The sequence below is a fragment of the Prionailurus bengalensis genome, chromosome X (genome assembly GCF_016509475.1).
Source record: "Prionailurus bengalensis isolate Pbe53 chromosome X, Fcat_Pben_1.1_paternal_pri, whole genome shotgun sequence".
NCBI lineage: Eukaryota > Metazoa > Chordata > Mammalia > Carnivora > Felidae > Prionailurus > Prionailurus bengalensis.
Genome location: NC_057361.1, coordinates 54,850,774 through 54,865,664, shown reverse-complemented (window position 1 = coordinate 54,865,664; position 14,891 = coordinate 54,850,774). Strand labels below are relative to the sequence as shown.

At 42.8% G+C, this 14,891-nt stretch overlaps 1 protein-coding gene across 1 annotated transcript in view; it reads right to left on the bottom strand.

Moving 5' to 3' along the window:
* Nucleotides 1–14,227, bottom strand: part of AR (androgen receptor) — a 182,090-nt gene extending 167,863 nt beyond the window's left edge. The window contains exon 1 of the mRNA XM_043571234.1: nucleotides 11,522–14,227. Within this exon, the coding sequence (XP_043427169.1) occupies nucleotides 11,522–13,077 (1,556 nt within the window). The 5' untranslated portion in view covers nucleotides 13,078–14,227. The remainder of the gene's footprint in view (nucleotides 1–11,521) is intronic.
* Nucleotides 14,228–14,891: the final 664 nt, after the last annotated feature.

Here is a 14,891-nt window from a genome sequence, read left to right as displayed (position 1 = left end):
GCGCGACTTAGCGTCTGGGAGGTCAGAAATTAACAGCTCTGCTCGGAAAGCGGGAAGGCTGGAGGACAAAGGGAGGGAGAGCTGCTGAGCCCCCTGACAACAGAGCTCAGTTTGGTGGGGAACAAAGGCGCTCGCCAGCGCCATCTCCCCCGCCCATCCCCCAGCCGAAATCCCAAAGGGAACCGGTTCCTGCCAGGGAACTTGCTCGCTCCGCGCAAACACCCAACTCTGCGCTTCTGCGGAGCCAAACCTCCGGCAGCGGATCTGACTCCCTCCCGCTGCCACAGGGCCCCTCCTGAAGTGGATCACCTAAGGAGAAGCGATCTAAGCCTGCCCCTCCTGCCCCCTAGCACCTTGCCTACCCACCCCAGCTAATACTCCAGATCCCCAGCATCACAAGCCTGGCAGGGTGCAAGTAGCCCAGACGAGCCACACCACCCCACAGTGAATCCCGCCCCTAGGAGAGGGGAAGAGAAGGCACACACCAGTCTGACTGTGGCCCCAGTGGTGGGCTGGGGGCAGACATCAGGTCTGACTGCGGCCCCGCCCACCAACTCCAGGTATACACCACAGCACAGGGGAAGTGCCCTGCAGGTCCTCACCACGCCAGGGACTATCCAAAATGACCAAGCGGAAGAACTCCCCTCAGAAGAATCTCCAGGAAATAACAACAGCTAATGAGCTGATCAAAAAGGATTTAAATAATATAACAGAAAGTGAATTTAGAATAATAGTCATAAAATTAATCGCTGGGCTTGAAAACAGTATAGAGGACAGCAGAGAATCTCTTGCTACAGAGATCAAGGGACTAAGGAACAGTCACGAGGAGCTGAAAAACGCTTTAAACGAAATGCATAACAAAATGGAAACCACCACAGCTCGGCTTGAAGAGGCAGAGGAGAGAATAGGTGAACTAGAAGATAAAGTTATGGAAAAAGAGGAAGCTGAGAAAAAGAGAGATAAAAAAATCCAGGAGTATGAGGGGAAAATTAGAGAATTAAGTGATACACTAAAAAGAAATAATATACGCATAATTGGTATCCCAGAGGAGGAAGAGAGAGGGAAAGGTGCTGAAGGGGTACTTGAAGAAATCATAGCTGAGAACTTCCCTGAACTGGGGAAGGAAAAAGGCATTGAAATCCAAGAGGCACAGAGAACTCCCTTCAGACGTAACTTGAATCGATCTTCTGCACGACATATCATAGTGAAACTGGCAAAATACAAGGATAAAGAGAAAATTCTGAAAGCAGCAAGGGGTAAACGTGCCCTCACATATAAAGGGAGACCTATAAGACTCGTGACTGATCTCTCTTTTGAAACTTGGCAGGCCAGAAAGAATTGGCAAGAGATTTTCAGGGTGCTAGACAGAAAAAATATGCAGCCAAGAATCCTTTATCCAGCAAGTCTGTCATTTAGAATAGAAGGAGAGATAAAGGTCTTCCCAAACAAACAAAAACTGAAGGAATTTGTCACCACTAAACCAGCCCTACAAGAGATCCTAAGGGGGACCCTGTGAGACAAAGTCCCAGAGACATCACTATAAGCATAAAACATACAGACATCACAATGACTCTAAACCCGTATCTTTCTATAATAACACTGAATGTAAATGGATTAAATGCGCCAACCAAAAGACATAGGGTATCAGAATGGATAAAAAAACAAGACCCATCTATTTGCTGTCTACAAGAGACTCATTTTAGACCTGAGGACACCTTTAGATTGAGAGTGAGGGGATGGAGAACTATTTATCATGCGACTGGAAGCCAAAAGAAAGCTGGAGTAGCCATACTTATATCAGACAAACTAGACTTTAAATTAAAGGCTGTAACAAGAGATGAAGAAGGACATTATATAATAGTTACAGGGTCTATCCATCAGGAAGAGCTAACAATTATAAATGTCTATGCACCGAATACCGGAGCCCCCAAATATATAAAACAATTACTCATAAACATAAGCAACCTTATTGATAAGAATGTGGTAATTGCAGGGGACTTTAATACACCACTTACAGAAATGGATAGATCATCTAGACACACGGTCAATAAAGAAACAAGGGCCCTGAATGAGACATTGGATCAGATGGACTTGACAGATCTATTTAGAACTCTGCATCCCAAAGCAACAGAATATACTTTCTTCTCGAGTGCACATGGAACATTCTCCAAGATAGATCATATACTGGGTCACAAAACAGCCCTTCATAAGTTTACAAGAATTGAAATTATACCATGCTTACTTTCAGACCACAATGCTATGAAGCTTGAAATCAACCACAGAAAAAAGTCTGGAAAACCTCCAAAAGCATGGAGGTTAAAGAACACCCTACTAACGAATGAGTGGGTCAACCAGGCAATTAGAGAAGAAATTAAAAAATATATGGAAACAAACGAAAATGAAAATACAACAATCCAAACGCTTTGGGACGCAGCAAAGGCAGTCCTGAGAGGAAAATACATTGCAATCCAGGCCTATCTCAAGAAACAAGAAAAATCCCAAATACAAAATCTAACAGCACACCTAAAGGAACTAGAAGCAGAACAGCAAAGGCAGCCTAAGCCCAGCAGAAGAAGAGAAATAATAAAGATCAGAGCAGAAATAAACAATATAGAATCTAAAAAAACTGTAGAGCAGATCAACGAAACCAAGAGTTGGTTTTTTGAAAAAATAAACAAAATTGACAAACCTCTAGCCAGGCTTCTCAAAAAGAAAAGGGAGATGACCCAAATAGATAAAATCATGAATGAAAATGGAATTATTACAACCAATCCCTCAGAGATACAAACAATTATCAGGGAATACTATGAAAACTTATATGCCAACAAATTGGACAACCTGGAAGAAATGGACGAATTCCTGAACACCCACACGCTTCCAAAACTCAATCAGGAGGAAATAGAAAGCTTGAACAGACCCATAACCAGCGAAGAAATTGAATCGGTTATCAAAAATCTCCCAACAAATAAGAGTCCAGGACCAGATGGCTTCCCAGGGGAGTTCTACCAGACGTTTAAAGCAGACATAATACCTATCCTTCTCAAGCTATTCCAAGAAATAGAAAGGGAAGGAAAACTTCCAGACTCATTCTATGAAGCCAGTATTACTTTGATTCCTAAACCAGACAGAGACCCAGTAAAAAAAGAGAACTACAGGCCAATATCCCTGATGAATATGGATGCAAAAATTCTCAATAAGATACTAGCAAATCGAATTCAACGGCATATAAAAAGAATTATTCACCATGATCAAGTGGGATTCATTCCTGGGATGCAGGGCTGGTTCAACATTCGCAAATCAATCAACGTGATACATCACATTAACAAAAAAAGAGAGAAGAACCATATGATCCTGTCAATCGATGCAGAAAAGGCCTTCGACAAAATCCAGCACCCTTTCTTAATAAAAACCCTTGAGAAAGTCGGGATAGAAGGAACATACTTAAAGATCATAAAAGCCATTTATGAAAAGCCCACAGCTAACATCATCCTCAACGGGGAAAAACTGAAAGCTTTTTCCCTGAGATCAGGAACACGACAAGGATGCCCACTCTCACCGCTGCTGTTTAACATAGTGCTGGAAGTTCTAGCATCAGCAATCAGACAACAAAAGGAAATCAAAGGCATCAAAATTGGCAAAGATGAAGTCAAGCTTTCGCTTTTTGCAGATGACATGATATTATACATGGAAAATCCGATAGACTCTAGCAAAAGTCTGCTAGAACTGATACATGAATTCAGCAAAGTTGCAGGATACAAAATCAATGTACAGAAATCAGTTGCATTCTTATACAAAAAAGTTGCATTCTTATACAAAAAAAGTTGCATTCTTATAAAAAAAAAGAAACTGAAAAACTAGTACAGAAATTCATAAAAAGTTTAATTAAAATTAATTCACTAAAAAATTAATACAGAAATTCAAGAGACCCAGAGTAACCAAAAAAAAAAAAAATTAAAAAAGAGCAAAGTTGGAAGACTCACACTTCATTTCAAAAATTACTAAACACCTACAGTAATTAAGACAGTGTGGTACTGGTAAAAGATCAGTGCAATAAAGTTCAAAGACTAGATATGAAACCTCACATTTATAGTCAACCGATTTTACAAGAAGCGTTCCAAGACAGTTAAATGAGGAAAGATTCAACAAACATGCCATGATGACTATACCATTTGTTGATATCTACATGCAAAAGAATGTGGTTGAACCCCTAATCACATCTTACGAGTTATATAAAAATTAATTCAAAATTGATTAAAAACCTAAATTTAACCGTTAGGAAGGAAGCCTAGGTGCGAATCTTTGTGACCTTGGATTAGGCAAAGCTTTCTTGTATATGACACCAAAATCACAAGACACCTAAGAAAAAAATAGAGTAGACTTCATCCAAATTCAAAATGTTTGTGCTTCAGCAGATACCATCAAGGAAATGAAAAGACAACTCATGTTATGTGATAAAATATTCACAAATCATAATTTGTTACAGGTCTGTATCCAGAATACACAGAAAAAAAATCTTAAAACTCATAATAAAAAGACAAGTAACCAATCAAAACTAAGCAAAAGTTCTGTATAGATATTTTTTTTCAAAGACGATATACAAACAGCCAATAAGGACATGAAAATATGTTAATATTATTAGTTATTAAAGAAATGCAAATCAAAACCATTTTGAAATATCACTTCACATACACTAAGAACAGCTATAATTAAAAAGACAACACATATTTGCAGGATGTGGAAAAACTGGAACCCTCATATATTGCTGGTAAGATTGTAAAATGATGCAGCTAATTTTGAAAACAGTTTGGGAGTTCCTCAAAAAGTTAAACACAGAGTTACCATATGATCCTGAAACTGCATTCTGAGGTACGTACCTAAAAGAATTAAAAACATTATGTTCACACATCCACAAAAACATTTTGTATGGATTTTCATGAATGTTTATAGCAGTATTGGTCATAAGAGTCACAAAGTGAAAATAAACGTAATGTCCATCAACTAATGGATAGATAAAATATGATATATATACATTCAATGGAACATTATTTGGTTATAAAAAAAGAATGAAGTACTGATATGTGCTTTAACATGGATGAACACTGAAAATATTATTCTTTTTTATTATTTTGAGAGAAACAGAGACAGCACAAGCAGGGAAGGGGCAGAGAGACAGGGAGAGAGAATACCAAGCACGCTCCATGATGCCAGGGCAGAGCCTGATACAGTGTTCAAACTCATGAACCTGTGAGATAATGATCTGACCTGAAACCAAGAGTCAGATGCTTAACTGACTCAGCCACCCAGGTGCCCCGAAAATATTATTCTATATGAATAAAGCTAGTCATAAAATATCACATATTGCATGACTCCATTTTTATGAAATGTTAAAGTAAGCAAACCCATAGAGAACAAAAGTAAATTGGTTGATAGTTGTTCAGTGTTTGGGGGGTATGGTGAATACTAAGTGATTAAAATATTCTAAAATAGTGGTGATGGTTGCCCAACTCTGAATATCCTAAAAACCATCAACTGTAAACTTCTAATGGGTGATAATTACATATATATATATATATATATATATATATATATATATATATTTAATGGGTGAATATATATATATATATGCTTTAGTAAAGCTGCTATTAAAATGTAAAATAAAACTCAGGTACTACCTGATCTATATTGGCAGCATTCTCAAGTAACCAACACTTTAGAACTTTAAGCTTATTTGGATGAGCCACTCTCAACCTTAACATGGCCTGTAGGTTGGCAGCAGGAAATGGTTTAAGAGAGAAAGGGTAGCAGCACCCATAAGTGTGCAAGGAATTGTGCATAACTCACAGTCCTATCATTTCTGCGCAACAGCCACTGAAAGTAGCCGTTACAGAGCAACAATATAAGATATCCTCAATCAGTGGGGCACCTGGGTGGCTCAGTCAATTGAGCATCCAACTCTTGATTTTAGCTCAGGTCATGATCCCGGGGTGGTGAGGTCAAGCCTTGCATCAGGCTCTGTGCTAAGACTGAAGCTTGCTTGGGATTCTCTCTCTGTCTCCCTCTGCCTGCCTCTCTCTCTCTCTCTCTCTCTCTCTCTCTCTCTCTCTCTCTCTCCCTCTTTCTATCTAGAAGTAAATTAAAATCAAATCAAATCAAATCAAATCAAATCAAATCAAATCGGGGTGCCTGGGTGGCTCAGTTAAATGTCAGACTTCAGCTCAGGTCATGATCTCATGGTTTGTGAGTTTGAGCCCCGCGTCGGGCTCTGCTGACAGCTCAGAGCCTGGAGCCTGCTTCTGATTCTGTGTCTCCCTCTCTCTCTGCCCCTCCCCTGATCATACTCTGTCTCTCTCTCTCAAAAATAAATAAACATTAAAAAATTAACAAATAAAAAATAAAGTAAAATAAAATAACACATCATCTAACAGGTGGGAAGCTTGGAGAAATAAAGCTAAGAAGTGCTGCTTTACAGAGGTTTCTCCACATGGTAAACAAAGGTTATAAAAAAAACTATTTCTATACCCTCAACTAGCAAAGAGGTGTTCACTAAGCATCCTCCCAGCCTACTCAAACTTCTATGAGTGCTACTCAATAAACTATAAGACACCGGGTATTTTCTTTGAAAAGGGTGCTATGAATATGATATTTCATAATTCTCTTCAATATGACAAATGTCAACCAATACTGATAACTATAGAGAATTTTATGAACAATGAAAAAAAAAGTCAGTGTTTTGTTTAGGATGAGGATAACTTAACTCTGAATTCAACATTTCATAACTTGATGGGATGCTGGTAAAGGAAGTCTGAGGTAGAAGAGTTTCTTCAATATCTATTTTTGTTTTCAAATGATTAATTTACACACAGCATCACCATGTTTATTGGCCCAGCTAGCAAGCACCCTCACACACAGATTAGGTATTTCTTGTGAAAGGGTTGTCGATGTCTGACCCAGCACTGTCTCACAGGAGAGGGTCCAGTTATTTTCAGGCTTTGAGAAAAGGTTGCCAAAATGGCCAGTAAACAGAGACAGAGATCAAGAGAGAGGGACAGCAACTGGAAAAATACTTCATTAAATCACCAAGTCCTCAAGCCTTCTAGTTCAGCTCCCTCAGCAACTGTTGAATCAGACTCTAACCTCAAGCTAAAAAAGCCCAGCTATTAATTTTGCAATTCCCTCAAGTCATCTAGCCTTAAAAGAGAGGTGCTAGGGTTGATCTGATCGGTTACTCTCCAGATTAAAAAATAATCTGTAGGAGTATACCTCAGGTGTAATGAGGAAAATGTCCTCAAAAGTAGAAAGAAGTGTCTATGTTTCCATTTAGTTAAAAGCATGAAAGGAGAGAAAAGAAAGAAAATCCGGGACAGGAAGCACTTGAGGAAGCTGCAAACAAAGAGAAAATGGTGGAGGTAGGGGGGTGGGGAGAGGTTTCCTTTTCCCTCTCTGACCAACCTCACAAAACTTGATTTTTGTTTCCTTTTCATTTTTCAGAATAATAATTTCAGGTTTGGTTATAAAACAAGTCCCTTGCTTCTCACACTCAGCCTACATTCTGCTCCCTGTTTGAGCAGACTTCCAAATGAAACTGGTGGTCTTGATATCACTATGGAAAAAAAAAATAATAAAATTGTCCATGTCCCTAACTCCAACTCATAATCCCACCAAAAGTAGCTACAGTACAAGTAAGAGTCAGAGACCTAAGGATTCCTTGTTTTAAATGCATATATGCACACCAGATGAGAAAATTATTACAGGGAAGAAAAACACCTTAAAAAGAAAATTAAATGTGCCAGCAAATTCAATATATTATATCGAAGTTTACAACTCGAAAAATGGAAATCTGATGAGGTAAAATTAGCACTGGCAAGAAAGTGCCCCAAAGTGACCCTGCAATTGGAAGGCTACAAGCTTCTTGTAAAATATCTCTCATTGATGTTAACCTTTGGCTGAGTTAAAAGAGATACACTATGGACAACAAAGAGAAGACTTCCATCAGTACATCTTGCACATATTTCCAAATGGGGTACCACCCAGTGTGGCTATTTGGTCCTCTGGTTCTGATCACTGGTGCCCAGATAGAACTCACTAGTTATTTACTGACAATGAACTCTCAAGGCCTATGGACAGAAAGCCTCAGACTATTTTGGTCCCAAAACAAAATTCGGCTTTACAAAACAAACTGCTTCTTGAAATAGTCATAAAAGTCTGTTTGATAACTGAAGAAGGGAGAGGAGATGAAAAGGGGGATTAACAAATTGTCTCCTTTTTAAGTAGTTAATGGAGGAAAGCGAGATTTGCTGATATCAAAGCACTACTAAAACACTATTATACTCTTAAATACTGAGAACAAACTGAGGGTTGATGGGGGGTGGGACGGAGAGGTGGGTGGGTGATGGGTATTGAGGAGGGCACCTGTTGGGATGAGCACTGGGTATTGTATGGAAACCAATCTGACAATAAATTATATTTAATATAAAGAAAGAACAAATTACCAATAGAAAAATTAAAATGTTCTTTTTGCATCTGAATAATTAATTTAAATCCCAACTCTAATTCCAGCACATGCTTCCCTGGGCCTCAACTCCCAAGAATAAATGTTTTTCATATTGTGCTGCTTGCTGGAATAAAAAGGGTCCTACTTGTTTCAAGTGGGCAGGTGGTCAATTAACAAATTTGTACTCTTGTTTGATCTCTGAAAGAAGACAGCTCCTTTAAATATCATCAGGGTTGCACACTAGTCCCATTACTTTTTATTATTCCTTCTGTTCAAATCACATGCTAAATTAAGTTTGTTTTTTTTAAAGGACCACCTTCAAGCTTCTCTCCTTCCACCTCTCTCATTTCAGCAGAAACACTGTAGATGTATAAGAACATAGAGTTATTCCAAAAGTTACTAAAGTTATCCCCCAACTAACTAATGTGTATGAACGAACGCGCGCGTGCACACATGTACAGACACACACACACACACACACACACACACACACAATTTGAAAAGGGAGGAATCCAACAAATTGGAGCCTCTAGAATTTTTATATTTTTAACTCAAATTTGGCATATAATGCATGCAAAACAGTGTGGAAGTTCTGGCTTTGGCTTAAAACATCACTTGCCTTTCACCAAATTGTACCGCAACAAAGTGAGGGAAAGAAAGAAAAAGTAATAAAATGTCAACTTTTAGATTGGGATTGGTTGTATTCTGATTAAATTGATGCATTTTCAAAAAACTTACTCAACAATTTTCTATATCCTAGAGATGAAAATTCTTTGTCAAGTCAGTTTTCTCTTTCACTAGCTCTTATAACCAGTGCTGCAACCACAAACCAGGAAAAATTGATAGTCTTTTACTTTCTTTGGATACTGCTAAATTCTCACTAGTTAAGGCCATTAATATAAGCATGCCTTTCTAACAGAGAAGTGTTTCCACTAAGAGCTAGGATAAAATAACCTTACTGCACACATGATGGGAAGAACTTTTTGCTTTCTATACTTACTTACTGAAATCTCAGGCTATGTTTACAAAAAAATACATCCCTTAACAAATATGTTGAATGCTTCCTTTCCTCCCTATTAACTAAATTAGTTGTTAGGTGGGTTGGGGGGGGAAGCAGAAGAGAGAAGGTTTCAGTTTAGCATCATGGTATGTCAAGAAGCACCTTAGACATCCACATCCCTCAAAAAAAGTGCACAGTAGAACTAACTAGCAACAGCCCTAGGGAAAATAAATTAACCCTACCAAGTAAATCCGTTTTTATAAAATGAAGAAAACCTTTTATACCATGGTATAACTACATTGCAAAAATAACTTTAAAAAATCCAAACTAACTGGAAAAAGTTTTGATTATATAAATAATAACTTTGAAAATACTGTAAGCCAAACATCAAAAATCTAATAGTAGGATGTAAAGCCTGGTAAGAAGCTGTTTCTTCAATAGCCCAGAAAATAGTATATTGTTTGAAATCCTAACCTCTTCTTTCTTTCCTAATACTGTGCTATCAAACTTCCAAGAACAGAAGCATCAGTGAATGGAGGCAAATTGTTGGATTTAAGCTGTCAAAGATGCTAAAGCTAACAAATAATTTTGGAAAAGTCACAGATAAAAAAAACAGCTAAAGAAAAAGAAAAACAGAACAAGATACAAGTCCAAGGGGACATCAGCACCTAGCGTACCTGAGGAGTTAGTTCCTTAGTCAGTATTCCCTCCCTCATTGAGATAAACTAATATCTCTGTTTGCTGGGGAAAAAGTCTTCAACATGATCTCCAAGAAGCTCAATAAATGTGGGAAGAATTTTTAATAAACAAGGTGAGATTAATCACTTTTCTTATGTCCTAATTAAAACTCATGGGCAAGGTTATGGCCCATAGATCCCTCACAGTTCTCACCAAATTTGTTAGAGGTAACAGCTCATTTTTTAAAATGTAAGCATGTCTAATGTAACATTGTATGTCAACTATAATTTTAAAAATGCAACCATGTTCTTAAAATGAAGGAACATATTGAAGAGCCCCACTCTTCCCTCCCAAAAGCAATTTATATGCACACTGATATATCAAGAAATTCTTTAAAAAAATTTTCCAACACTTTATAAGTCAGACTCAAGTCTGGCTATATTATTCATTAAAAGAACGTTCTTTTTATGGATCTGATGCAAACTTGAAATAGGGGACTGTATATCTGCCATAGTCCATATAGAAAAATAAAAACTTTACAAGAGAAAATCGACCCAAGAAGCTACTTCCAACATGGTCAACCTGTGAGAGCAAATACTGCCCAGTGTTTACCAAGAAAGTTGTCCTTTGGTTTTCCTCTACTTTTCCCTGCTCTAATTGTGCCTGGTTGTATTCTCTCTGTTGATGTCTAGCTCTGGAGCAAGTCCTCAGTTATTGCCAGGGAAGGAACTGCACCCCATCTTCACACAGCAGCCCTGAGAACCCAGAGAACTGAGACCTTCTTCCCCTAATCTGGCACTTCCATTTTATCTCTTTTGAGAAGGCAGACTGAGAAAAGTTTGGGCCCGTCTTTTTGCCTTTAACCTGCCAAGACCTGTCACAAACTGGAGGGCAAACCCTAACACACTCTAAGAGGTGAAACTGCCCATATTTCCGGTCCAGGTTCTCAGATTTAGGAAGAGGGAGGAGAAAAAGTACTGGAGGACTTAAGAGCTTTATTTCTGAAGGTAGCCCTTGCTCTTGGATTTAATTTTGGAGCCTTTGGGACATGGAGCACCATGAGGTATAAAGGATTTTAAGAGACTGAGGGAGGGAGAGTGTTGTTATCTGAAAGGGCACACACCAGCACCCTGGGTTCTCAGGGGACTGGGGCACACAGTGGGGGTTCAGAGCACAAAGGTCATATCTTTGGCAGGCTAGGAGTACCCAGAAGGCTCCAGATTCAGGGCGGCCCTTTTTATGGAACACTGTTGAGCTCACAGGGGCAGAGTGTTCCCTTCAAGTAGGAGAGGATAGATACCCCCATATCCCGACTAACTATAGATTAAAAGACATTTCTAGGAGAAACTTACCGCATGTCCCCATAGGGTCCGGAGTAGCTTTCCATCCAGGGGCCCATCTCGTTTTTGACACAACTGGGACTTGGATAGGGCACTCTGCTCATCACACCACCAGGATACCACATATCAGGTGGAGGGAAGTCACCTTCTTGGCCCGTCAACCCCTGTGGTGGCCGAGTGTAGCCATAGGGGGTCACAGACCCTGACTCGCCAGTGCTGCCGCCTCCACTCCCGCCACAGGGCCCATACAGCTGGCCTTCTTCTGCTGTGAATAGAGTATGCCAGGAAGAAGAGGCGGTGGCTGAGGGTGAGCCTGAGCTGGGTCCCACTGCACCCCCGCCATGCAGGCTAGCCAGGTCCCCGTAGCGGCATTGTGCCGCTGCTGCCGCCCAGGCGCTCCCATAGTCCAGCGGGTTTTCCAGCTTGATGCGGGCATGAGGATGGGGAGGGGGAAGAGGGGGAGGCGGCCCAGCCAGGGCGAGCTGAAAGTTGTAGTAGTCGCGACTCTGATAAGCTGCCGCTTCATCTAGTGCTCCAGACTTGTAGACAGACAGGGTGGAGGGCATCTCAAGTGTTCCGGAGCCCCCTGCTTCACTGCTGCCAGAACAACCCAGGCTGTCGTCGTCCAACCCTTTGGCATAACCTGACTTGAAAGGGGAATACTCAGCAGTTTCTTGGGTGCCCTTACCAGGGCCATCATTCAGCACAGAACCTTTGCATTCGGCCAGTGGGGCGCAAGGGCACACAGCAGGTGGAACTCCCAGGAGCGGGGCATACATGCAATCCCCCCGAAGCTGCTCCCCAGGACTCAGATGTTCCAGTGCCTCCACACCCAAGCCCATTGACACTGACACTGCCTTACACAACTCCTTGGCGCTGTCCGAGATGGTTGAACTGCCCCCTAGGTAACTGTCCTTGGAGGAGGTGGGAGCACCAGTGGCCTCCCTTGTTCTCCCGCTGCTGCCGCCTTCGGATACCACCTCCTGCTGCTGCTGCTGCTGCTGCTGCTGCTGCTGCTGCTGCTGCTGAAGGAGTTGCATGGTGCCGGCCTCGCTCAGGATGTCTTTAAGATCGGCGGAACAGCTACTTAAGCACGGGAAACTGGGGCCCAGCAGGGACAACGTGGATGGGGCAGCTGAGTCATCCTCGTCCGGTGGTGCTGGTTGCTGCCGCTGCAGCCCCTTGCCGGTGGCTGAAGCAGCTCCAGGGTCTGGAACGCAGCCTCTCTCCAGATGACCCTTGGGGGCGGACTGCTGTTGGGAAGGCTGCTGTTCCTCGTCCAGGGCCAGGTAGCCTGTAGGGCCTCTGCTCTGGGCTTGGGGAGAGCCATCCTCAGACTGCTGCTGCTGCTGCTGCTGCTGCTGAGGACTGGTCTGCTCCTGCTGCTGTTGTTGCTGCTGCTGCTGCAAACGGGCGCCGGGAGGTGCTGCGCTCGTGGCCTCAGGGTGCCTGGGGCCCGGGTTCTGGATCACTTCGCGCACGCTCTGGAATAGGTTCTGGAAAGCTCCTCGATAGGTTTTGGACGGTGGCCTGGGGTAGACCCTCCCTAACCCTAACTGCACCTCCATCCTTGAGCTTGCCTGACTCTTCCACCTAATTCCTTTATCCTGTTTCCCCTTGTCCAGCTGAGAAGTTCAACAGGCTGCGATGCGGTAGTCGCTGCAGTTAGCTGCCCACCTGCGGGAAGCTCTTGGGAAGGAAACTTGCAGGAATAACCACGCAAAAGCACTCTGACAGCCTCAAAATCTCCTGCACAGGAAAACACGCGTTGTACACGATCTGCCCTGCTAGTCTCACAGTCTGTTACTGAAATCTTGGGACGGTAGATTCAAAAGATGCCCAACTCTTGAAGGAAACAAAACAAAAGCAAAAACAAGGAAAACCCTCTGCCTTCCAAATTCAGTATCCACTGAAGCAGGTGCAATTAAGAACCGGGTTATTTTCTTTTTGTTTTATTTTGGGTTTGGAGGATTTTCTTTTTCTTTTTAATGGTCTACTGAAGCCCTGACTGCCCTTTCATTGTTTGGTCTCAGGCCCTGCAAACTGGAGGGGGTGGGGGTGGCTGCTGCGTGCAGAAGGAGCTGGAAAGGGAATGAAGGGAACCTGGAGGCCCGCCCCGTGTACAGCCTAACTAGCCAGGTCCCAGCTGCAGTGCTTTGCTGAAGCGGTTCACCAGTCGCCTGGCTCCCCAGAGCCGTCTTTGTAACGTGCAGCTAGCTTGCCTGCTCGAAGCCAAAGGGAGTTACCTCTCTGCAAATTCGGGCTGGCCACGCAGGGCCAACTGGAGGGGGGGGGGGGTAGGGGGACGGGAAGAGAGGAGCGGGCCAAGCGGCAACAGGAGAGGAGACCCAGGAGGGGGTGGGGCGGGGTGGAGGGGTGGAGGACAAAGGCAACTGTCAGTCCTACCCGGCACTTTCCTTGCTTCCTCCGAGTCTCTAGCTGCTTTTAAAAACTTCACCGAAGAGTAAAGGGCAGCTCTGAGGCGGCGGCGTTAGCCGCCGCGCTGCAAAAAGCCTTGGCGGTCGCCGGAGCCCAGCTGGGGTTGACGCGGTATGTCCCTTCAGCTCCTGTCCCACATTGGAGCTGCTAGCTCGGTCTCTTTCCTCTTCTGCCTCTTCTGCCTTCCGGCTAGCTCGGGACCCTCCAGCTCTCCGGGCACGCTGGCTCCCTGGGATCTCGGAAGGGGCGCTGGGAGGTGGAGAGCAAATGCAACAGTTTGCTAGTCGGGTTCCGCCCCCGCCGGGCCGGCCTCCTTGCCTTCCCACCTCCTTTCTCCTCCCCTCCCCTTTCTTTTTTCCCCTCCCCTCTCCGCGCTGTAATGCCGGATGGCTTTGGAGAAATGAATGTTGGCTCAGTGTGGGTGAAGGCAGGAGAGGATTGTTCTAGCTCGGGAGGATCCTAGCTCTTTGAATACTCCTACTTTCAGTGACCAAGATTTAGGTGCCGGAGCTGAAGCTTTAACCCGGAGCTTTATCTTGCGGACAGGACTAACCCGATCTCCCGGAGGCCAGCACTTACAGATTTGGTTCCGAAGTCCAATCTCGAAACAGACTCTGTTTGTGTGGGAGGGGGAAGAGAGTAGGTAGGGGGCAATAGGAGTACCAAGGCTTCAGGCGAGGGACTTTGTTCAGAGCAGACAGAGAAGCACAGAGGGGCAGTAAGGTCTCCTAAAAACTGAAGGAGCTATGGACAAGCCAGCTGATAGTTGCTGAAACCTTTCAAATTTCTCCTTAGGGGTAGATTGCGCCTTGTGGAATGATGCCAGTTGCTCTAGGAACCTTCTGCCTAATAACCAGAAGTCATCTCTACCCTATTCTCTTCCTGTTTTCCTGCCTAATTATTTCTAAACATACATTTCTCATCTATCCAGACTTGCAAAGGT